At 39.5% G+C, this 23,589-nt stretch overlaps 2 protein-coding genes across 3 annotated transcripts; one reads left to right on the top strand and one right to left on the bottom strand.

The window, feature by feature from the left end:
• The first annotated feature begins 1,553 nt into the window (after positions 1–1,553).
• On the top strand, positions 1,554–7,754 carry LOC113171058 (transmembrane protein 47-like). The gene is made up of 3 exons (XM_026373430.2): positions 1,554–1,864; positions 3,856–3,996; positions 6,795–7,754. Exons 1-3 carry the CDS (start codon positions 1,648–1,650, stop codon positions 6,974–6,976), a joined length of 540 nt encoding a protein of 179 aa, XP_026229215.1. The 5' UTR covers positions 1,554–1,647; the 3' UTR covers positions 6,977–7,754.
• Positions 7,755–11,016: 3,262 nt separating this feature from the next.
• Positions 11,017–20,580, bottom strand: il13ra2 (interleukin 13 receptor, alpha 2). 2 transcript variants are annotated; one of them, XM_026372170.1, is made up of 10 exons: positions 20,502–20,580; positions 20,106–20,237; positions 19,495–19,646; positions 16,659–16,815; positions 16,457–16,568; positions 15,939–16,123; positions 15,591–15,745; positions 14,709–14,859; positions 12,721–12,844; positions 11,017–12,638 (listed from the first exon to the last, which is right to left on the bottom strand). In XM_026372170.1, exons 2-10 carry the CDS (start codon positions 20,194–20,196, stop codon positions 12,551–12,553), a joined length of 1,215 nt encoding a protein of 404 aa, XP_026227955.1. In that variant the 5' UTR covers positions 20,197–20,237; positions 20,502–20,580; the 3' UTR covers positions 11,017–12,550. The 2 variants fall into 2 exon arrangements, with proteins under 2 accessions (XP_026227955.1, XP_026227956.1); XM_026372171.1 differs by having other exon boundaries at positions 11,017–12,635.
• Positions 20,581–23,589: the final 3,009 nt, after the last annotated feature.

The following is a 23,589-nucleotide window of genomic DNA, read 5'->3' as shown; positions in this document are numbered from 1 at the left end:
ACTGACATATAATTGTGTGATATTTATGATCTACATGTTGTGATTTCAGATGCTGCACCTCATTTAAAACATTTTACAGAGCTGTTCCATTTTTCTAAGATTTCTAAGTAAGAAATTCGACCAGTGAAATGAAAAACGTCTGCGTTTCACCAGAAGGTGGAAATATTTTACAAGACACTGAATATGGCTCCTGAATATTAGACTACACTGAAGTCTAATCTAGTCTAATTTTATACTTGTCATTTCATTTGGGGGATTTATTGGGTATTTCTAAATTGTGTGGCTGTTCATGAGAGATATTAAACTCAACATATGTTTGAGCGCAGATTAAAGGGTTATTTCCCAAAGGAGGTAAAAATATGAGCGAGCCTACACGTTGGCCTGTGTGAAGATACCAAAACAGGATTAACGGAAGAGACCAGCTAACAAGATAATAAACAGCCACAGTGTCACAGCAATTTATAGCAAGCGTGGGATTTCTTCTTGCCTTCTGTGGTCATTGTGTCCATATAAATCCTGCTTCTGATCATTCTACAGCTCATGAAATGTTGTTTACTCCTGATAATTATGGCATTATAGTAGGAACAGGTAGCAATGGCAGAAATAATGCTGCTCATTGGGCATTAGTAATCCAAGTGTTACATGTCTGCCATCTGTTGGATCATTACCACATTACAACATCTGCTCCAAGCCTACATTTTCAAGCAGTGACGTTTGCAGGGATAGTTGTGGTAGGAGTTTGTCTCCATCCACAAACTCTGTTAGGAGCAAATGTCCAGCTCGTGCTCAGCACCACTACTAGTGGGTCAGTGATAACTCTTTGTTGTGTGTTCCCTTAATGCCACTGTGTATTATTTCTCACTCTGGGGTTGTGGAAATGAGTGTGCATTTTGCTGCTCCTGTCTTGCTGTGGCCTTCTGTGTGCACCATGCTGTAAACTGTCTCTCTGCTTGGAAATGTTCTGACGCTGTAAAGCTACAAGTGTATGTGTGTGTGTGTGTGTGTGTGTGTGTGTGTGTGTGTGTGTGAGGGGACGTGCTGACTTTCTCCCCCTCTGAAGGACTCTGTCAGACTTTTAATTCACTGACCTGAAAACATGCTGCCTCCACACAGCATAAACAAGTCTGGTTCCCTGTTGGTGCTTTCAAAATAAAAGCTCACAACTGGACATTGAATTGTGGCGTCTGTCTGAGCACCACTGGCATTCTGTACATGAACAGTTGAATTAGCTGTGCATAGCAATTATCCCGGAGTCTTTTCTATCCCCCTAAAGGAAGGACAACAGCTCATTTACTAACTTTCAAAAGTTTGAGGTCAGTCACTTAACAATATTGTAGTTTTTGACAGATAAGCCATTTCATTGTACAGTGCAGAATTCATGCAATATCGTATATAGTCGTTGAATAGCATATTGAAACACCCCAAAGTGCAGCCAAATCGACACAGGTACACTATTTTCTTTTTTTTCCACGAGAACAAGAACATTTATTTTGAAAAACCGATCCAACCGGATGTCCCCCCGTTAAACATTCCCAGCTGGACGCACACAAAAAGCAGTGAAGGCTATGGTGGGGAGACGTACGCGGACCTCCAGCGAGCTCATATCTCCGTGAACCGACCGGCAGCGGCGCATCTTGTTATGAGAAGATGTCTGTGGACGAGGTTTATGTTTTCCGACCCTTCAAGCTGATCGCGCTGCTCTGCGTCTTCCTGGCGCTCTGCTTGGACGTGGTGGCTCTGCTGAGTCCCGCCTGGGTCACCGCGGAGCACTTCTCCCTGTCTCTGTGGGAGTCCTGCTCCCAATCCGAGGCACGGCACCCGACGGCGGAGGCTCAGTGGAGCTGCTTCTCCACCCTCACATCTGGTAGGGATCAAGTGTTTTGCTCGGTTCATGTCTGTGTTGTGCGTTATCTGTGCTCTTGGTTTTGGGGGATGTTGTTATTTGTTGGAGAGTAGACTACATAGTAAAACCAAACTACTGATGCTGACAGTGTGCTTCACTACATGTTGGAGAAAGTAACACAGAAAAGTGGGTTGATCTTCTATTTAGATTATAGTTATTGGACTAAAGAGGCAAAGCAGTGTCGTGTGTAGTCACTGGAAGTTGGGATGATGGTTTTAAACTAGACTGTTATCAGTCGTGTGTCTTGTTTTCAAGGTCTCTCATTAAGGCTACACAAAGGCCCCCACATCCTATGGTTGCAATAAACAAAGTATGTGTTGGACTGCTCTACAAGCCACCCCGGTGCCATCATCTCAGGACATCGACGCCCTCACACAGTTGGGTTTTAGTGAGTTTGGTGCTCTGTGTCCAGCTGCTGAGGAATTCACGGTTCCCGGTGCTGCTGATCAATTTCCTCTGCTCATACCAGAGCAGTGACGCGCACAAGTTTGGCTGGTTCCCTAAATCGTGAGACGACTGAGCTTCAGTGGATTTCGTCACAGCTAGAGCTGAGTTTTCAGTTCTGCTGTGAACGATTAGTTTGAGTGATGTTCGTACGTGAAGGGGCACATTCAGCATCTTCCCCATCATCCACCTCGCCAAGCCTGAACCCACAAGGTGGCCCATTGTCAAGCATGAGAGCCACATACCAAGAGTGTTTACACACCAACCCCCTTCCTTTCCCCATCAGGGGAGGAAATCCGCATTAAATATACCAGATTTCCAGCTGGTGGCTGCTACAGTAGGTTGTTGTTTTGCCAGGGGTTAGTGAAATATCTGGCATTCTTCTGTTTGTACATTGGAGCAGGACGACCACAGACACAAACAGGCTGTGAAGAGAGGAACAGGGCTGGGGTGACTGACCGCTCTCTGATATTGTGGAATGTGTTGGTGTGAATAGGAGGCGGGTTTGTTTCTTTGAGTATCTGCAGAGCTCATTAGAGCAGCGGTGGAGGGGTGTGTTGGGGTTAAAGGTGCAGTTCACCAAAAGGCAAAGCAGATTTGTTATGCACATATTCTTGATTCTTAAATGTTAGGCCATCATTCAGTACACAGTATGATTTAGATGGAAACAATATTATGGCTAGAAGATTATATTTGTGATACGCTGTTTGATGTTCTTCAAAGGTAATTTCTATTTAGTCACGACTAAAATTATCTCCACCTAATGCACCCAATGATTTCAGAAATAAAGTATTTCCTGAAGGCTGATTCAAATCAAGTCGAGATGTGTCTCTAGGGAAATGTTCCTTCTTAGCATCCTGTAGACAAATGAATCAGGAGCTCAGGAGGAGAGACACACCCAGCAAAGATTGTTCACAGAGCTTGGTGCCATCATCAAATGCAAAGTTTCCTCTGGATTGAGCCTTTGGAGATTAGGCTTTTCGTCTGACACTGACAATTGGGCTGTCGGGGAGAGAGAGAATACACATGCAGGCAGAAAAGGAAGAATCACGACCTGAACAGAGTGTTAAGCTCAGTTCAGTAGAAGCTTTAAAAAAAACCTGGTTTTGTGTAGGACTTTTCGGGCTTCTGATGCACTTGAAGTGATGGGTATTTCTTTTCCAGGAGGAGCAACTGGAGTTAGTTTGAAACAAAAATACTACATGTGCTGTTAAATACATCACAGCAGAACCAACATGTAAAAATACTAGCAGCAAAGGAAACAGTGTTGACTTTCATGTGACGTTTGCATTACGGCGATTAACTTGGCATTTAAAATGACATAATAACATAGACATAAAGCGTATATCCTGTCTTGATGAGCTGAGTCTGTTCTGCTCGTTGGGTTAGCTCTTGTTTTGTGTTCGTCAACACAGCGGTTTAATTCACCAGCGCCGTCCTGTGTATCGAGCTTTTGTTGTTGAGTGGGATGCTCCACTCTAACCTGCGTTGTGTGTCCCATCCTGCAGACTGGCAGATTGCCACCCTGGTGCTGCTGGTGGCCGGTGCCGTGGCAACGCTGGTGGCCTTTTTGGTGGCCCTCATTTCCCTCTGCCGTGGTACACAGAGACAGCACTACCGCACCGTGGCCGTGTTCCTCTTCACTGCAGGTACATCTTTGTCTTCTGTGCTGTCACCTTCCCCACACAGCACCTCGAAGCAGCTGCACTTTTTTCACCTTGTATAAATGTTTGTCCCGTGTTTCAGCACACCATGCTCAGTCGTCACTGGAAACAGAAAGATGGTTTGTATTAATTCGCAGCACCCACAACAAGTTCCATGTCGACAGGGGTTATTTTGTTCCAGTACTCGCATGAAATGGAAGAGTGCAGAAGGAAAGACACAGCTGAATGAGGACTGTAGGTTGGGCTCATTTTTTTCTGTGGTGTGCAGTCTGGGGAGCTGCCGGTTCATGCGCCAAGAAAAAGCAGCCGCAGAATTTACAGACTCACCAACAAAGTGAAGTCACAGAGGGAACAAAAGTTACCACAGACTCCTCATCCAGCACTGCCTCATAGTTGGACGGCACGTCTCCTGCGCGGTTTGCGAGGCGGTCCTTAGGGTGAATCCAAATGTTGGCACTAGTGAGGGAGGATATATCTTTAAAACATATAATTAAAATCAAAGTTTCAGTGGTCAAGACACATTGTTCCAGATACTATAGAGTCATTGTAATAACCGACTCAGCCTGTGCTTACCTTATTTTGACAAGAGTGATGAAACACTAACCACTTACCACTACTTAACTGGTGCCCAGTTTCAGTTTTGCCAGCTTCCAAAATAAAATCAGGTTATATAAGAAACAGATATCCTGTTACGCATTACAAATCGTATTCCTCCTCCTGCGTGGAAAGGCATTTTTAAATCCACATCATATCCCAAGGTTTATGTTAATACCAAATATGTTCATTTCAATCATATATAGGCTATTACTGCAAAATCTCTATGAAACAATGGACAAAGCGTCCAGTATTTTTGCTTTAGATTTATTGATGTGATCCAATTTATAGATTAAATTAAATGGTTGGAACAAGCTCATGAGTAATAATATATAAACATGTCTAATCTATCCTTAAAAAACATGAAAATATAGGGGATTTGTGTCTTGTTCTACCCTTGGAGACGTCCATCACATAGGCCCAGTGTGTGCAGCCGACTTAATGGCTTTGCTTTTGACTGAAAGCCTTTTACTGAAAAGCGTGGGTATGCAGTGTTATCCTTTCCTGTGTGTAATTGCTTTAAGTGCCTTGCGAGTATAAGGTCGCCATACAGCGACACAGGCCTCAGCAGAGCGCCATCGGAGTGGTTGGACTCTGTTAAATGCCCCTTAGCGGGACCGCGGCTGTGTAGTATTTATTTTCTATGCAGAAATATGACCTCAGCGGACTGCAAGCTCAGTCTGGGCTCCATCAACGCTGCCACATTCTTTGGTTGCTGTTGGTCGTCCTGCACGCCCACTGCTCCATCTTGTAGGAAGGAAAGGTGGAGTCATAGCTCCAACAAAGACCTTTCCTCAAGAGTCGCCTAACGCGTAAACGAAAAGGAACCAAAGTTTGTGTGAGAGTAGCCTTTGATCACACATACACGCAGAGTGACAGCTACACATTTACCACTGGAGGCTGAATGATTTAAAGGAAAATGATTAATTCTGCAATGTCAAGGTTAGAAAAAAAAACACAGCTGTTAGAAAATGTTTCGCTGTTCACACAATAAGGAAACTGCACAGACTTTGTAACTGTCCTTATTTTCCACTGTAACAGCACCCACAGGGAGATGTTATCCTTGAAAAATGTTTTTGTGTTTTTGTGTTTTTATGGAGACGTCAGAGGATGGAGGATAAAGAGCATCCTCTAGTTCACTTTCTCTGTGTAATATTTGCTGCCCTTATAAACGTCCTGCACACGGACCACAAAGTATGAATGCCAGCGCTTAAACATTTGAATTATTCAAAATAACTCATCCCATGACATATTAACGTTAGCTAACCTTAGCTGAACCTCAGTGCTGACCTGTCCTTCTTAAAATCCCTCTGAGCTGTTACACATCTGGCAGCCTGTGGTGTCCAAAACAGAAACGCCAGGCGTCTTGGTCCGGAACAAACATTTCGGACAGCAGGATACAGGTTGCAGCATTGTTGGCTTAGGATAATATTTCAACGTAGCATGTTTCTGATATTTATTTAGTGCAGTAAGTGTATTACATATAGTTCCTTTAAAGGTTCATGCTCTGGTAAATTTTTTAGAGGCTCTCTTTTGATGAGATTGTCTGCAGGCTGACTTGAGGAAAATAATCACTTTATATAACCAGTCTCTAGTTACCTTCAGCAACTCTTTGCAGACACCAAAATCTTCCTTTTCACTTTTTTTAAATCCTTGAGCCTTTTTTCATCTTCAGTCACAGTCACATCACTTCCTTTACAGCAGTGTGTTAGATGTTAGATGATCTGTGCCTTTACATGAGCAAGGCTTTCAGCGTCACTTTTTGACTTGAATGGTATATTTATGTGTAACGAGCACAGTCCTTGTTAAGGGGCTAAAGGTGTGAGTCAGTGATATGTAAAGAATAGATTAAAAAGATGGAATAATCTTGAACGGAATGAATGAAGTCAGAGTTGGACAGAAGCAAAATAGTAGGCGGAAAGAAGTGTTTCAGTGTTGGTTCAGCGAATACAGAGCAAGGCAGCAATGTGCAAAGGAACTGAAGCAGGGATATTCACTCGAATGAGGAGGAAAACACAACAACTCTACAAATATATTAGTAGTACATATATGATATAAACATATATAAGTACACAGTTTGTGAGAACTATCAATGCACCTACTGTAGTTGCAATGACCTCGGCCTGGACTGTAGGATTTGAAATATGTAAGAATCTGCGTTCTAATCTTTGATTGTCTTTTACTCGTAGTGGTTCTGCAGGCCTGCGCTCTGGTTCTCTACCCAATCAAGTTCATTGATGGAACAGTTCTTCAGACCTATCACGAGTTCAACTGGGGCTACGGTCTTGGCTGGGGAGCCACCATTTTCATGTTGGGTGGAGGGATCCTCTTCTGCCTGCGGACGGACATTTACGAGGATGCAATGTACTGAGTACTCTGTCCGGCCCTGCAGCTGGAAAGAACACACATAGGCAAACACACATTTATTCCCATAAAGGAGATGTGCTACTTTTCTTCACTCGACACATGTCCAATGTGTTTGTGAACCCAGACCCAGTTTCTCTAGTCCTCCTGCTGTCTTGCTCCTTCTGTTATTTTTAGACAGCTTGTAAAGGTCTAATTTAGGCCAGAGCTGTATGAATAGGACTCCCTCCCCACCCCCCTCTCATACAGCTAGTGGGTCCCACAGCCCTGCCCGTATCAGTGGTGAGGTGGCAAAGCTAAAGCACACAGAGCTTTCTGGACAGGCACAAGCCTCCAATGCTGGACGTTTCCAGAGCGTTGACCTGGATCTCTGTTGTTAGAGAGAAACACTAGATTCTCAGTACAAACTGGAATGTGCTGTGGCTGAATATTTAAAGGGATTGAATGATCTATTTCCTTTTTTACTGTTTTTTTTTTCTTTTTTGCATTTCACAAGGACAAGCTTGTTGTTTATGTATTCAGCATCACTTTCCATTTTTTAAAATACTGAAAATCTCAACTTGTCCCTTCATGTGTTCTAGCACAAACATATCTAGTAAAGAAGTTTCTTCTGGTTTTAGAAGTGTAAATTAGTCAGCTTTGATATTTATGCTGCAGCTTTTGAGTGTTTGTAGTTTGTTTTGGAAACTCACACTAGTTTGTCCCTCAGAGGAAAAATGTAAATGTGTACAAAGTATTTCTACATGAAGGGAAAATCCTGAATAAACAACAGTAGTTTGACGAGTTTTAAGAGTGTGAATTATTGTCACAAAAAAGTCATTATCATTCATTATTCAGAGTAAAACATTTCTCAGGGGGAACTCTGCTGGTGTTTTTTATAGAGGTATCACCAGGTTGTTGCCAGCAGCCAGCTATTTGTGAAAATGTGAGTCATTGGTTGAAACAATGAACAGAACATTTCATTACTAACCACAAGACATGTTTTCCAGTTCAACTTTACAGCTCTCTGAGAGTCATTTAATTTACAATGGGGGTATTTCTACACTGTTATATTATTAACAAGTAAATAATAAGTTAAAATGCATAAATGTGCTTGAATTTAAGTAAAGTTGTGTTTATTTTACATCATTACAACATTACAGCCACTATTAATTGTGGGAAAACTTATTAGTGTCCTTATGAGAGGCACGTTGTAAAGGATCTGTACTTTTCCCCTAGGTGTAAAACACGAGGCGCTGCCACATTTGAGCAGCCTGGTGTGAAGAATCCCACACAGTTCAAACTCCAACAGTTGCTTAAAGAAGCTCTCGAAAGAGATTAACAGTTTCCGCTGCAGCAGCAGCAGTGTGAAAACTTCCCAGCTGTTCCCCAACAATATGGACACCACAATCAACAGGTCCAAGGAAAAAAGACAGTGAAAAAGCAGTGCATGATGTGAAACTGACATTTGGCCTCTGTCAATAACGTAATGATGTATTGAGTGTGTGACGTGCAAGCTCAGTGGTCGTCTTATAATAGCAGTGACCTCTCGGGAATCTTTGAAATGTGGTTTACTAACTTAAAGTTGACGTGGTTGTTTCTAATGCAAGACACCAGTTTGATCACTTGACTTTCTTGCCCCACGTATAAGGCACAATAATATTTAGTTAAACATCAGAGCACAAAGTGAGAGTTGATTTGATATTGAACAAAGAGACTTGGCATAACTGGAACATTGACTCAGGACATTTAAACAAATGCATTTGCCAACTAGGACATTTGAAAGGTTTTGTGATATACACCTACACAGTCAGTTCACATACTTTCATATTATAAAGGGACATATGCTTCAAAACATCCACCAAGGGCACTACTTACGTATGTTTTGCAGTAAGTGTAAGTGCCTAGTGCTCATTTTCTCTACCAGAGACATTGACTTGCTGCACTCACGTGAGCTCCATGTTAATGCTGATGCTTTCCCCCACCTAGTGGTCCAATGAGTGCAAAGGCTTAAGTCAAGATTTTGCCTTTCAGCTGAGAGGACTGTGGATATACAAGTAACTAACTAACTAAACATGTTGTCATTAATCCTTTACATTTTAGTTTTGTTAAAGTCAGGAAAAATGCTTGATTAGAGTTAAGATTGTTCTGATATGAATAAGTGCAAGACAAACAACAGACTCCAATAAGACTGCCCTGAAACAACAACCCAGAATGACTGTAATAATTTATTGTAGCAGCATGTTTAGAATTGTATTATAGATCAAAACAAACTTCAATGGCACGCATCTGTAATAATGATAGTGTGGCCTTTGGAGAGCAGCCTGGCCCCTTGGTGCAGTAACCAGCCAGGCCCTGCACGCTTTCACTCTGCAGGGACAGATTCCAGTTACTGAACCTGGGGGACAGAGACAAACATGGGCTCTGATGCCTTGGTGCCTGAGAAGGGAAATTAGTCTTTTAATAACACAATTATTTACTTTCAAAAAGTCTAAGAAAATTATGAATGCATACCTTACGTAGTGCAGCTCCTCATGTGATCCAAAGTAGTGGAAGGCCTCTGCAGACTATGTTCAGTTGACTAGTGAGGCAGATAAAAAGACATGTGGAATTCACATCACTGACCTGCCAGTCCTTTATCAAGCTTGGCCCCACCAAAATTACTTATTAACCTCCAAAAGTTACTCACTTGTCCTCCACTACCTGCATGTGCTGCCTTGTTATTCCCTAGGTCCCAATAAACCCATGTACTGATGCTGTCCTGAACACTGTGTATGAAAAACCCGACGTGAATACAGCTGTCATGTTACTTGAATAAGTTGTTTGTGCCTCAGAATAATTCTGTGAATTCTGTCATTCAGTGAGTTGCATACCATCCATTATCTTCCTCTTTGTCATGCAGCAAGAGTGCTTCACTTGAATGAGACAGAACACAGCAAGGCCACATCCAAACTATCTCAGCAGTGCCATGAGAAACATAAGAAGCGATAGTGTGTGCATGCCTTAATAATTTCTTTTGTTTATTGTCTACTGATTAGTAATATGACCTCTGTCTTGTTACCAGTGAGCCAAACAACAGAGAAACGATTACTCACATATATATATATATTGGCATGAAGAGCTGAGTATGGGCAAGGTAACCTAATGTGGGAAGCAGTCAGCTGCTGAGCCGACCTTGTGGATATCAATGAATGTTGGCTCAAACACCAAAACAGCAGTCAGCCTGGAACCAGATGGTTATTTTCCCAAGATCAAAGAAAATATCATGACATGAGAACTCTGTATTTAAAGTATACCTGAACGGCAGCTGGATTAGTTGGTGAAACTAATATGTATCATATAGAGTCAACATAATACTGTAGTCCTTGTGGCAGCTAAGGACAAGGAACACATCTTCACACTGAGTTCTAACAATGTCATCTATGTGGTACTGTATGTACTGAAAAGTTGAGATTTAGCTAGTTATATTTTATCATATATATATATATATATATATATATATATATATATATATATATATATATATATATATATATATATATATATATATATATATATATATATATATGCAATCATGCAATCATTAATATATTAGAGTAACTGTACTAGTCCCCTGCAGTAGATTTTATTTTCTTTTTTCAAATTTAAACAATACAACTGTGATGGATATTTCTGAAAATCCATCCATCACATGTTAAATTGTTAGTAAGGTATTGTAACATAAATGTGGAGATGGAGCCTCCTAGAGGTACTGCGTGATAATACAATATATGGAACCATTGTGAAAGGTGGCAGTAAAAATATTTAGAGTATGGAACCAGACCATACCCATGACAAATCTGTATTCACTATCATAATATTTTGTCTTCTGCAGATCTGAGGCTAGATGTCTGTCAACTAGGTGTGAACTTCAACAAGTTCATTTAGTATTGGTTTCAGCTGCAGTCTCATCTTTACTGAACCATAAAGTTAGCTAAGATAGACACTTTTATCATGCACCAATTATTACTCACATGTGATTATTTGTCAACAGACCAGGTTTAAATAATTTGCAATTCAGCTGTTGCAGACTGTTTTCAACATATGCTTTATTTCAAATAGGTCATCCAAAGAAACAAAACAATGCTGACATCCAGTGGCTTATTAGATAATTTGGATAACTTGTTATAATATAGTTAGCCATTACCAGTCTAGTTACATTGTATGAACTAATATGATACATGTTGGTTACTACAGTTTTGTTTCCCAACACTACCTATGTTAAAAATAAATGTTAAAAATAAAATGCCCGTTTGGCAAATCCTTTGTTAACTACTGATAACCAGTGTCTTTTTAAAGGTTTACAACCAAAACAAAACAAAAACCCAAGTTACCTGTATTTCATCCTGGCCATGACACGAGTACATAAATTGAAGAAAAAGCATTTGAAAGGTAAACTGTGTTTAAAAAATTGGCCATGAAATACTGAGGTGAAGCACACGATACACCCGAAATCCCATTTACTATGTAAAGTACATTGTTGCATTATGTTTCCACAATAGACAGTAAAGAAGTAAATATATAAGGTAATCATAAAAACTAACAGCTGAATCATAGATTGAAAATGCTGATGATTATTATAACTATTGTGTTGCCTCTCAGATTCCATACACACATTAAATTGTGTGAATATGAAAGATGCATTTATATGATTTTATTTGTTAGTTTGATTCCTTTTTCCTTTTCTTTCCTGTGTTTTTTAAAGTTACTAAGAGCTAACAGCTAGTCATGTCCCTGGATGTTTTGTGGATTACAATTGTGACTTTTTATTTTGTGGTAATCTACCACATGAGATAGACATGAGTACACGTAACAGCATCCAACTCTACTAAATAACGCAACAAACTGTACAAAAGGAAGTGTTGGGTGCATTTTGTGTGATAGTTGTAAGTTATTGAGGCATTCTGTCATATTTTGAACTGAAATGCTTTAACAGTTCTAATTCAAACCATTCTAGACAAAAACAATAATACAGAAAACAAAAAATGGCAAGAGTAGCATTATAAATTCTGTTCAAAGACTTCACTGGCTGGAAGAGTGCAATAAAGACAGTACAAACCCCTTTCATTTGTATTATATCTGTGACTTGGATTTAGACATATTTATAAACCCCTTGTTGTCTAAATTAACTGGCAAGAATTCAGGCAATAGTAAACTAATAAGTAAAATATGCTAAACAAAATATGCTAATTGAGAATTCATGAAATAAATGCCCCCAGCATTATATTTCCAGTTAACATGACATATCACAGTAGTTAATACTGCATATATTCAAGCATTTCTTAAACATGTACATAAAATGTAAAGGCAGGTTTGCATGTTGAAATAATATAATACTGTTTTAAAGGTTATATTTTTTGTGGAAAAAAACCTCACAGACGCCTTCAGTATAATATAGGATCTTCATGATGCGTTAGCAGTGGTTACAATCTCAGGTGCGGCGTTTTGAGAGCATCTTGGTGCACTTTTCAAGCAGAAACATTGTAAAAAAGAGAGATGGAGTGCAACAATAGATCTGTCAGAGGTGTGTCATGGTGTGCCATGGAGGTGTTTTCTTGCCGTCTTAGGCTTCTGCCACTGTAAGAACTGAGCTTCTGGCGAACAGGGTGGTGAGCAGAGAGTCCGGCTTCTTCTCTTGTCTCGATCTCCTCCTACAATGGAAATAGAGATTTGAATACCTTCTAGTTTCATTGTACATCTCAGTGTTTATGCATAGTATGTGCATTTACTCACACTTTGAGCACTCCCCACACACACAGGGAGAGCATCAGCATGATGATGACAGCAACTGCAATATATACATAGACAGGTACCATGCCCCATTCTGGTTCAGGTGCATCTTTTTTCATTTGGAAAGCTACAAAAAACACATATACACACATAAGATTAAATTAGTTTACATTGTATTTACATATTCTTGCTTATTAATTACAAATATATAACTGATCATTGTTATTTGTTTTGTATTAAAATGTTAAACATGCAATTGAAATTACATTCCTTTTTCTATTCTCTGTTACTATATATATACAGTAATTGTTTTTCCAGTGTTAATATACACACTGAAATATTTTAAAGGTGACAATTAAAACTTTACCCCTTTGTATATTCTATTAGTATGAAGCCAAAACAACAAAAATATCTATCACTATCCTGCCGACTACACTGCAAAACAAAGTGGACCTCATTTAGTTTAGTTTTTATTTTAGTTAATATTTCAGATATTTAATCAGTCTCACTCTTAATCAATCAAATTAAATGGTTTGAATGAGCATCAGAATAAATAAATAGGGTATATCCACAATGCAGTGTTGAAGTATATATGTAATAGCAGAACCAAGTTAAAACAAAACAAAAAACAATTTTGGTAAAAATAAAAAATAAAATTTATTGAAAGTACACAAGTTTTGTAGGATATGCTAAAACATATCAAAAGCATAATCAAAAGCACACAGTTAATTGAAGAAGCCTATAGAATAGGCTCTAGAAAGATATCATCAGCATACAACTAGCACACACTGCAGTGATGTTTAGGTGCTGTACAAAGTAAATAGTGGGGGCCCAACGTGGAATACCATCAAGACCTACATTTAAATATAGTTTTTGAAGCTTCTCAAACAGAATGATAGTGAAAACCTTACTTTACTGACACTTTTGATCCACAGTATTGGCAGAAAAAGTTAGAAAAAGCAAGATAAAGTCAAAACATCATCAACATCTAGCTAAATACCCAAAGAAAACATTAATTACACAGGAATGTCAGAGGCTGTTTCAGTACCACGGGCGAACCAAACAGTCTGAGGTCTACAGCTGTTTACATTGTGGGAATCAGAAATAAAATGCTAAACCTCAAGTTTTCTCCCACACTGCATATTCAGTGACCCAGAGACTACAGAGATTTTAACCACTAGACGTAATGTGATCTCCACTGTGTCATGTCATGCCTCTTGCATGAAATACACAGACGTCCCTGCACCTCACTGAACTCAAGAGGTTCTCCTAGTGTGAGAATGTGTCTGACTGACATGACAAACTCCCACTGTGCACTACGTACGAGGAAGCAAATCTCTGCACAATGTCTGGTCCTGATTCTCCCAGAATTGTCCAGAGTTTATACAGTATGTGAATTTAATTATAGTCATGGTTTTCTCAGAGCCCCCAAAATAAATCAACACACCTACATTCTAAGACAATTAGTCAGTACCCTCGAAAATATCAATATATTATATTTCTCAAGTATATAAATCAGCCCTTGTTATCAAACAAGGTCACACTAGTCAATAAATATTTGCCCAGAGAACATTCAGTGCACTGTAGGACTTGTTGTGGCACACCCCCAGTCATTGCCTGAGGGGTGTGAATACAAAACAAAGTTTAAACAGAAACACATAATGAGTCAATAGAGGTGAGACAAAGACATAATATCGTTCTGGTCAGTGTGCTACCTTAATAGCAAAACAGTACAGTACAGTACAATATGGAATTGTATTTTGTTATAGCATAGTATCGTTAACATAGTATGTTCATGAATTTTATGTGGGGATGTGATAAAAATGATAAATAGGAGGGTATTAGGGATAGACTGAGCATAATAAAATGCTAAAATGATCTTTGTAATAGCTGGCATTTCATGGTGACAAAAAAAATACTGGTGTTTCAGTACACTGACAAACTTCCGTACAAAGTTCACTCTAATTTAATCCAAATTGAAACATCATTACCTGGGTGGCATATTGGCTGACTCCATTCACTCCAAAAGCTTTTGTCTACACAATACTTGTGCAATTTTGATCGAACCCTGAAGCAGCTTCTCTCGTTTTCATGGTTGGAGGCCAGAGTGATGCTTGTTTCTTTAGTAGTCAGTATCTGCTGCTGTAAATAGTAAAAAAAAAAAAAAAAAGAACAGAAAGCGTTAAAATATAATAAAGTTAGAGTTCCAGAGTTAGCACCACTGCACTAAACTTGTCATGTTCGTATAGTTGAAGCAATACTCAACTGTGCAGCTTTAAAGAACCTCTAGCCTCTTTCATGTTCATGCCCATCTCATCAACTTAGTTTAGGCAGCTATTCTTACCTCTGATAAATTCACACTACTACCTAATACCAAACTGCACACTGACAAAGAGATAAAAAGTCGGGTGTTCTGGTGTCTGTGGATGTCAATTCAGAGCTCTGTGGTTACTGAATATTAGACTTATGTATTAGCTTGCTAAAATGATTATTAATGAGTTAGGTATATTATTATGCAATATTTCTTATATTATTTCTCAAAACCTTCTGAAAGTCTGAAAGTACAGTAAAAAAAAAAAAAGGCTGCTCTGTTACGTGTGTTGAGATCATTCCACCTTTTATATAGAGGTGTGGTTTGGAAAAGTGATGACAGATCATTACAGTGGAAATAAATCAAATGACTGGAGGCAGCTAAGATAATGGGGTTGTTATTATTATGATTAAGATGCACTAGTTTAAAGAAATTGTATTGTTTCACTTCTCCCTAAGTGCTTACGCAATTTGCCTCTCACGGCAGCCTAATCCTCTTTACAGATGAGTGAGAAAGTTTATTTGAACAGAGAACAATACATATATTAGAAAAAAAACCATACCAATGTCATTCTTCCATCAGATCCCTCTTGATTGTGTTCCACCTCCCATTCGAGGCAGTCTTCAGGCACCCCTCCTACAGGACACTCCCATTGTATTTCCAGCTGCATGTCAGGATTTGTGTGCAGATACAGCTTGTCTGTGGTTCCAGGCTTCACTGCATAAACATTAAACCAGGAAGAAGAGATTACTAAGTGAAAGGAGCTGAAAGGACCACAGACAGCGTGTTTTTGTGAGATTGCACTAGTGCAAGTAATGACTACAAACATGAAATAAAAACATGAAGGTGATAGACATTATACCCTCAGTGTGCAAGGTTGAATTACTCCACAATAAAAACATGCATGTACCTTGGTTTTGTGTTTGCAGGGACATGAATGTTGGTTTGAGAGGCCCATCAAAAGAGGATCCATTTACACATAAGTTGATATCAGTGAAATCAGGGAGAGATGTTTCTGTAAAGTCACATCCACTCCTAACTCCGTCTGAAATGATGTACTTTGGGCATTCCTCCGCATGTTCAAGCTCTTTGTGCCTGAGGAGTGACCAGATCAGATCAGCTTTCTCCAGTTTTCCTTTCAAATGCAAGGCACAATATGTAGAGATTTGATATGTTTGATAAAATCTGCATTTTGTCAGTCCATTATAAAAGTGACCCAAATTAGACATTGTCACCATTTAAATACTTCTAACAAAAGGACAAAATTAATTTTAGGTTAAGTTTCATTCACAAGTCGTTTCAATTCATCCTCTGGGGACCATGGATTTCAGTGCAGGTTTAAAGGATAACCATTTTGTTCTGGAAACACAGTGTTGGACTGAATGACCTTATGTGAATAACATATACTTTGCTGGACAAATTACATACCAGAAATACAGATTTAGCTGTGAGCTGGCCAGAATCTTTGGGTTTCTTCCCCACTTGCACTCCATGTACTCCATGTTATGGAACACACAGATTACATCCTGGACTGCTTCACCTAGAGGTAGAAAGGTCTTAATACTCTTCATACATTTTCCAAAACACATGTTGTTTTTTGTTTTTTATACTACAAAGTTATATGACTGACCTGTGCTAGAAGGTTTCTGGACTACTTCAGTGTATTTTGTGCTCTTGATAAGAGTGCCATTTGTGCAGGGCCCACTCAGCAAGGTGTATACTCTCACTCTAACGTCTTTCATCAGATCAAACTGGGCACTGTATGATCTGCTAGATGTCCTGATGGCCTGCCAATTCAAAGACACAAACCACAAATTCAAATTATAGTTGCCATATAGTTGCATTTATTAGTTAATATCCAACAATATAATTATTGCTGTAGTCATTACTGTACATACTTGCAGCCATAGTCATCATTGTTACTATAACTTGTTTTGGTGTTAGTGTGCCTTGGACGCCCTTGGAAACATGTATTGATGTTTAATCTTGCTCAGTCAATCCAGTGTTGACAGAAATAAGACCTGCGGTTCAGTGACATTAGACTTACACTTCCATAAATCGTGTCTGTTTTTTCTCTTGTTTCCACTGAATAAATAAAAACAACTGTACATGATATGACAGATGAAACACCCACATACTTTTTTATGCTACCCATTTTTCAAAAACATGTCAAAAGTAGTGACAGATTTTTTCTTATGGTGTTCTGAAATGTTCCAAACAAAACATACTTCTGACATAATGAAATCTGGAGATGTAAGAAGATAAATGGTTTCTTACTACCCGGGGTTATGGTTGTAAATCAACTTTAGGCAGATATTGACTCTAATGTGTTGGGCTAACGACCTGCACGTAGGATACCTAGAAACTGTCTTTGTAATGTCAAACTCTGCATAAACATCATCATCTCTCTTTCTCTGTGTGGCTGTTGGTGGTCCCTGTGCAAACCCCTGGTAGATAAATCCACAGTGCTGTGTGTGGGATTAAAGCCACAAACAAATATCTGGCTCATCAATCCTAGCATTGGCAAAGGCTTTCCTTTCTGTGGTCAGTGGGACACCTTTCAACACCTTTTTTTGTTCAATGCAGCAGGCTGACACCACTGTTATCACTGTTAAAATGGTGGCTCCAGGGCCTAGGACTTTAGCATTCTCTGATGTTGGTTGTTTTTGGGATGAGGTATGTCGCCAGTAAAAGATAAATCCTTGTTCTGATTAACGTCTTATGTGGGCTTGGCAAATTGGTAAGCTGGAAAAGCTGGAACCAGAGTTCTCTCACCCAGTGCAAATGATAAGTAGGTTATTGGCAGCTTTCCTTGGAGAAGAGTTTGTTTTTTATAAACTCACTAACACTCTGGAGACTCTTCAGGAAATTTGATGCATAGGGTTCAGGTTTAGGGCTCTGTTCAGGAAGACATGTGGCGTGTTACATGTTTCTCTCTCTCTCTCTCTCTGAGTGAGAGCCATGAGTGCTTTTTTCGACTCTTTTCTTTCTGTACATTTTTGCTTTTTTCACTGTGGTGGGTTTTAAACTTCTGTTGTATAGTGTTGCGTATAAATACAATTGGTATGGGGTTTTTATGGGGGTTGGGGTGTCATGGCGAACTTTCCAACATGCCACTATTCATTAATGACAAGCTGCTGAAAGAAGAACTGTCCAGACATTACTAAATAGTTTCACCTAGAAAAAAGTAACCCTCAAGCTATAAACATCCAGAGCTGCGTCATGTTGTCTCCTACAGACGTCAGCTCTTGATCAAGAGTTGAATCTCGTGCTGAAGTTAAATGTTGATGATTGCGATAATGTTTAATTCGTCATTTCTGAGACCATGATGTGTTTTGATGTTGGAAAGAAGGACATCTTATCAGGGAGCATCGCTGAAGTTGCTGCTGGTAGCAGTACTGCCAATGGATGGGAGTAGGAGGAAGACAAACAGGAGGGGGGTGGAGAAGTGGTAGGCAGACAAGAACAGGATGTGGGAAAAGGAGATCAACAAGAAGTGGGTGAAGGTTTGGGAAGAGAGTGTGTCTGAGGCGGCTTGACTGAGGACGAAGTAGGCTAAGGTGAAGGTGGCTAATGCTGGATCTGAAGCTGCTGATAACACACCAGTCACAGAAAAGCAGAGGGAAACTGAGGTGGAAATGAGCAGGGATGAAAGCGTAAGGAAGTAGAGAAGGTGGAGATTAAACAGTTTTGTCAGCTGTGACACTCCCGTTTGGCTTCAGCCGGGGTGTCATTGCTATAATCAAGGTTCATACAAAGACATTGACAGTGTCCTGAAGATCAATGGGTGGGTTGAGTGCTCCGTTTAAGGTCAGACAGGGCATCAGGCAGGGCCGCTCCATCTCAGAGATGCTGTACATTCTGTCAATACAACCTTATTATGCAAAATCCGCTTCTGTATTGCTGGTTTACAGCTGCACTGTAAACTCTATTTTATCAGCCTATGCAGATGATATCGTTGTTCTTGTTGGAACACAAAAAGAGATAAACACTTTAGGAAATATTGTGAATGCCCAGGCTGGACATTCAAGATGGCACCTGGCTTTGGTCAGGTCCAGTCATTAATAATTATTGATTTATCCTCATTGTAGTGATATCCTATTGTTCTGATTTGTGAAGGTGTTTTATGTGGTTGCCTTGTTCATTGCATAAAATGACAAATAAAGTCTTTAAAAAACTCTCTCACACACACACACACAAACATATTCTTGTTTCACATATTTTATCTGAGCACACAAATCATGAATCTAGTTGCAATCTGCTCACAGTGCACCTTTATCTAGATATACAGCTGCAAAGTCTGTATTTCGTGTTGTCTTAACATGACACGTTGCAGACGTTGCATCAACAGGACAGTGTCTCCATTCATTCCGTCATTAACACGACGTGGGTGGAATTTATGTTCTCAGGGAAAACGCAGGTGATTTCCCTCTATGAAGGATGTAAATAAAATGGCAAGCACTTACAGACCAGCTGTCCCAGTATGTGTTGAAGTACTCCAGCTGATATCGCAGTAGGCAGTCTGGCACATCGACCAGGCTGGCTGGGGGGCTCCATGTAAGCTCAAGACGTCCAAGATGACCATGGTCTAATATCACAAGGTCCTCGGGAGGATCCACTGCAGTATGCAAAAAGCCATGAGTGTTAATGTTCAGTCGTTGTTTAGACACCGACATTCACATGAGCGTGTTCCTCAGAGCGCAATCCACCGTATCCATGCGCCACCGCAACAATTTAAATGTCTTGTAAAATATCTCGTTCTTCGTGCGCGCAAAACGACCCACAGCCAATTCATCTCCCCACTATCTAACCCGCTTATCCTGTTCTGCGTCGCACTAATGCAAATACACTGAGAAATATACTTATTAATGCTTTCTGACCATTCACACCTCCTTCCTCTGAAATGTTTGCAGAGTGTCACACCTTTGCTGGCACCACCATCTGCTGCGCCCCATTATAGCCACTTTTATTCTGCCTGGTTTCCACGTTATATAAAGGGTTTCCAAAAATAAACTAGTGGATCATTTGATGATTTGGGGTCCTATTTAATTCAACTGAATAAAAACGATGAACTAACCTGCAAGTCCAGTGCAAATCACGCTGTCTCTCCAGAGTATGAGGAGTGAAATTAGTGCGGCTTGATGAGTCAGCCAGGGTTTACTCGCCATCAGTGCACTACAGTAGGCTATATTCACGTTTATAATCGAGACTGAAAAAAAAGAAAAGTAGATCCAAAATGATGTACCGAGGACCAAACTGTATCATTTCCACATGTCCACTTTGATTTTCACTATTAAATTGAAATGCAAGAGGATAACAACTGTAAAACCGTGAAAACAAAATGCAAACATCATAAATCATCATTAAATGTGTCCAAAAATACTTATTGACCTAGTTTAAAATAGAAACCTGTAGTTCACAATAACATAAATCATCCCGACGGTGCCAGAAATAAAGTTGTCAAATTTCTTACCTAAAAGTAAGTGAGAGCGTTTTTCCTGTAGCAGCTTCAGACAGTGTTGAGGAGACTGACACAGCGTGGGTGGATTAACCCATTTGTATGCTGGTGATGTGGAAATGACACAGTATTATCTTTGTTTCCGGGAGGTCTCTGACTTCTCAGTAATCGGGAAATAACAGGTGTGAAATAGCAAGTATTATCCCTGAGGTGCAGACAGGTTGTTTTACTGGAGTTAGGGCAAATTGCTACTGCTCAATTACAAAATTAAACCAGTACTTGTCATGCCATGTGGGCTTTTGTCACTATTTCCGAATAACTTTTTCTAATATAATAATAAAAAATAATAAATTCATGAATAGAGCACTTTTATAAATATGTGTGCTTCACGTGAGAAACAAAAAACACAGGTAGCCCAAACAAATCCAGCTTGAGCAAGAACTAGGCAACATTGGCCATCTGCCTCGACCGGTTGTGGTGTGGAAAAAAAAACAAACATTACAACAACTACTACATCAGACCCCTGGAAAGTCAGTTCCAAAAGATAGATGGAGGAAATCATTCACATTCATCATCTAATAGGATTAGTCGCCCTAAATATCCCTGTTTAAAGGAGATCAGGAAAGGCTCGCCGGTAGAGGTATGTTTTAAGGCCAGATTTAAAAGATTATTACTGAGTCAGCTGATCTTATTTCCTCTGGTAAGTCGTTCCTGAGTTTGAAAAAAGCTCTGTAGCCTCTAGTTCCCATTGTAACATCAGGGAAATACAGCAGATCTCTACCAGAGGATGTCAGGCTTTAACAGCTGGGGTATATAGCTGGGGGAAAGGCCATCCAGGGCTTTAAAAGCTATTAATAAAATCTATCCTAAAATCTATCTTATCTTTCCTAAGACATACTGGAAGTCAGTGCAAGGAAGCTAAGACAGTAGTGACATGTTCATTTTTTCTTTTTCCAGCTAAGAGTCTTGCAGCTGAGTTCTAAAAAATCAGCATCAAGATTAATAGTTTGTGGTTAAAACAGGTGAGCAGAGTGTTGCAATAGTCAAAGTGTGAGGAAATAAATGCATGTAAGAGCACTTCTGCATCATCAAATGAGAGAATTTAACCTATTTTGGAGATATTTCTGAGGTGACAAAAACATGACTGAACAAGTTATGTGACACCAGGCTTAATTAGAAATTGAACTTTGAGCAATCCTCATTTAATACTAATGGCATAGCACCTGGATACTTTCCAGAGTTAGTCAGGTTCAAGAGTGTGCCATTAACCAGGACACGTGCCAAAAAACGTGCCACTGTTCCAGTGAACAACCAATACTAGAAGACATAAGTAAATTGCGTCAGTAAATACAATTTAATTGTATTTACTGACGCAATTCACTTAAGTACTTTCACTTTTAGCACTGAATATATTTGATGGTAATACTTGTGTACTTTTATTTAAAAATGTTTGCAAACATTTGAGCAAGAGCAAGAAGACGTGACTTTTATCTGAAAGTTGAAAATCACTGTACATATACACATCTGGGGCCATCAGCTTCCTTATTGTGGCACGTTGCTGATTGTCTTGAATAAGTACATGTAATAGTGATTGAAGTGGCCAGACTATGAAGTCAATGATGGGTGGGTCAGTTTGTGTGTGTATAAGTCTGTGAACAGTTAAGAATTCAATATCAGGGTGGTGTAGGTTACTGTATGTATTGAATCACTACGGTTGTGTTTGTTGTCTTATTGTCCCAGAGATTTGTCCAACCATCTGTATCTAAAGATTCTCCTCCATGCCAACAAAGGTTACATGACCCAACAAGTTGTAGGTGGGGTGCAGTTTTTATGTTGGGTGTGAAAATTCTTCGTCACACTCAGTTGAAATTTCCAGATCAGCACAGAGTCAAGACTTAAAGCAGACCAGAATTTTGACTGTTTTCCTTAGTAATAATTCAAAAACACATTATCTGGGAGAATATTCGGGTGGCAAAACTTTGAAAAAGTAAATCGATCGTCTTTTTTTTTTTTTAACTGTAATATGTAACATTCATAACCACAAGTCAGAAAATCGTATACTGTAAATACTGGCTTTGACAAATCTTATACAGTTAATATAGATGATCAAATTACTTTTCCAGACAACAGAGGTCCTGCTAGAGCAGATGAAAGTGCCAGACCAGACCCCTTGAATGAGGAATATCATGGAGGTATCTGTCCAGTAATTGAGACTGGACATTGTTGTTGTGAGTGTTCCTCAACTTGTTAGATTTAGGTAGACAGAACAGCTAGTCCATAATGTTTCTGCAAACGTCAGATGGGCTGCAAAGTTGTTTTTGAGAGAGAACTCTAAGCAGTACTGATGACGTAAAGAGACATACCTACATGAATGCATCATCCAAACAGTGTTCACCTATTCTTCTTGCCACCATGCAAGCCTTTGGGGTCAGGTGACAAGTACAAGCCTGTTCATGTATGAGGGAGTTGTTTATGTCCTATATGCACTCACATTAAATCCAGACAGGCTTAATGATAAGGTACATCTATGACATGGGCAACTCCAAGCGACAAAAGTCCAGGTGTCTGACACATCGTAACACGTTTGCAGGCCACTCCTCCTAACAAATTTATTTCATTTAATGTTATAAAAGGGTAAAACATGAAATCTCCCCTCATCAGATAAGCATTATTCATAGGCCCTGTGAAAATTGTAATCGACAATTTTGTCTTTCAGGTTTCTCCTATTTTTATGGGCTGGCACTGAGTGAGATCATAAAATCTGTAAACTGTCACTTAACTTGATGTGTTTGTCAGTATCTGGCAACTACAAGGAAATAGCTTGTAACTAGTTGTTGTAGTGTTTTACAGAAAGTAAAACAAAGAGGGAGCGATAAGATATCGTTGTTAGTGACTGTTGCAAAGATTACACGATACAACATTTGTAAGAATTGTAAAGACCGAAAAATACTGCATACGTATTTTTCAAAGTTTGTTTTGATGTCTTTATCTATCTTCTGTCTATCTATCTGTCATTTGGAATCAATTAGTCCTTCACCGGTGACAGGTGGATGATAAGTCAAGACTTGTGGTAAAACAACAGACATGTGAGAGAAAGTTAGAC

This window comes from Anabas testudineus, chromosome 14 (assembly GCF_900324465.2).
Source record: "Anabas testudineus chromosome 14, fAnaTes1.2, whole genome shotgun sequence".
Taxonomy (NCBI): Eukaryota; Metazoa; Chordata; class Actinopteri; order Anabantiformes; family Anabantidae; genus Anabas; species Anabas testudineus.
The sequence above is the reverse complement of the archived record's forward strand: the minus strand, read 5'-3'. Positions and strand labels throughout refer to the sequence as shown.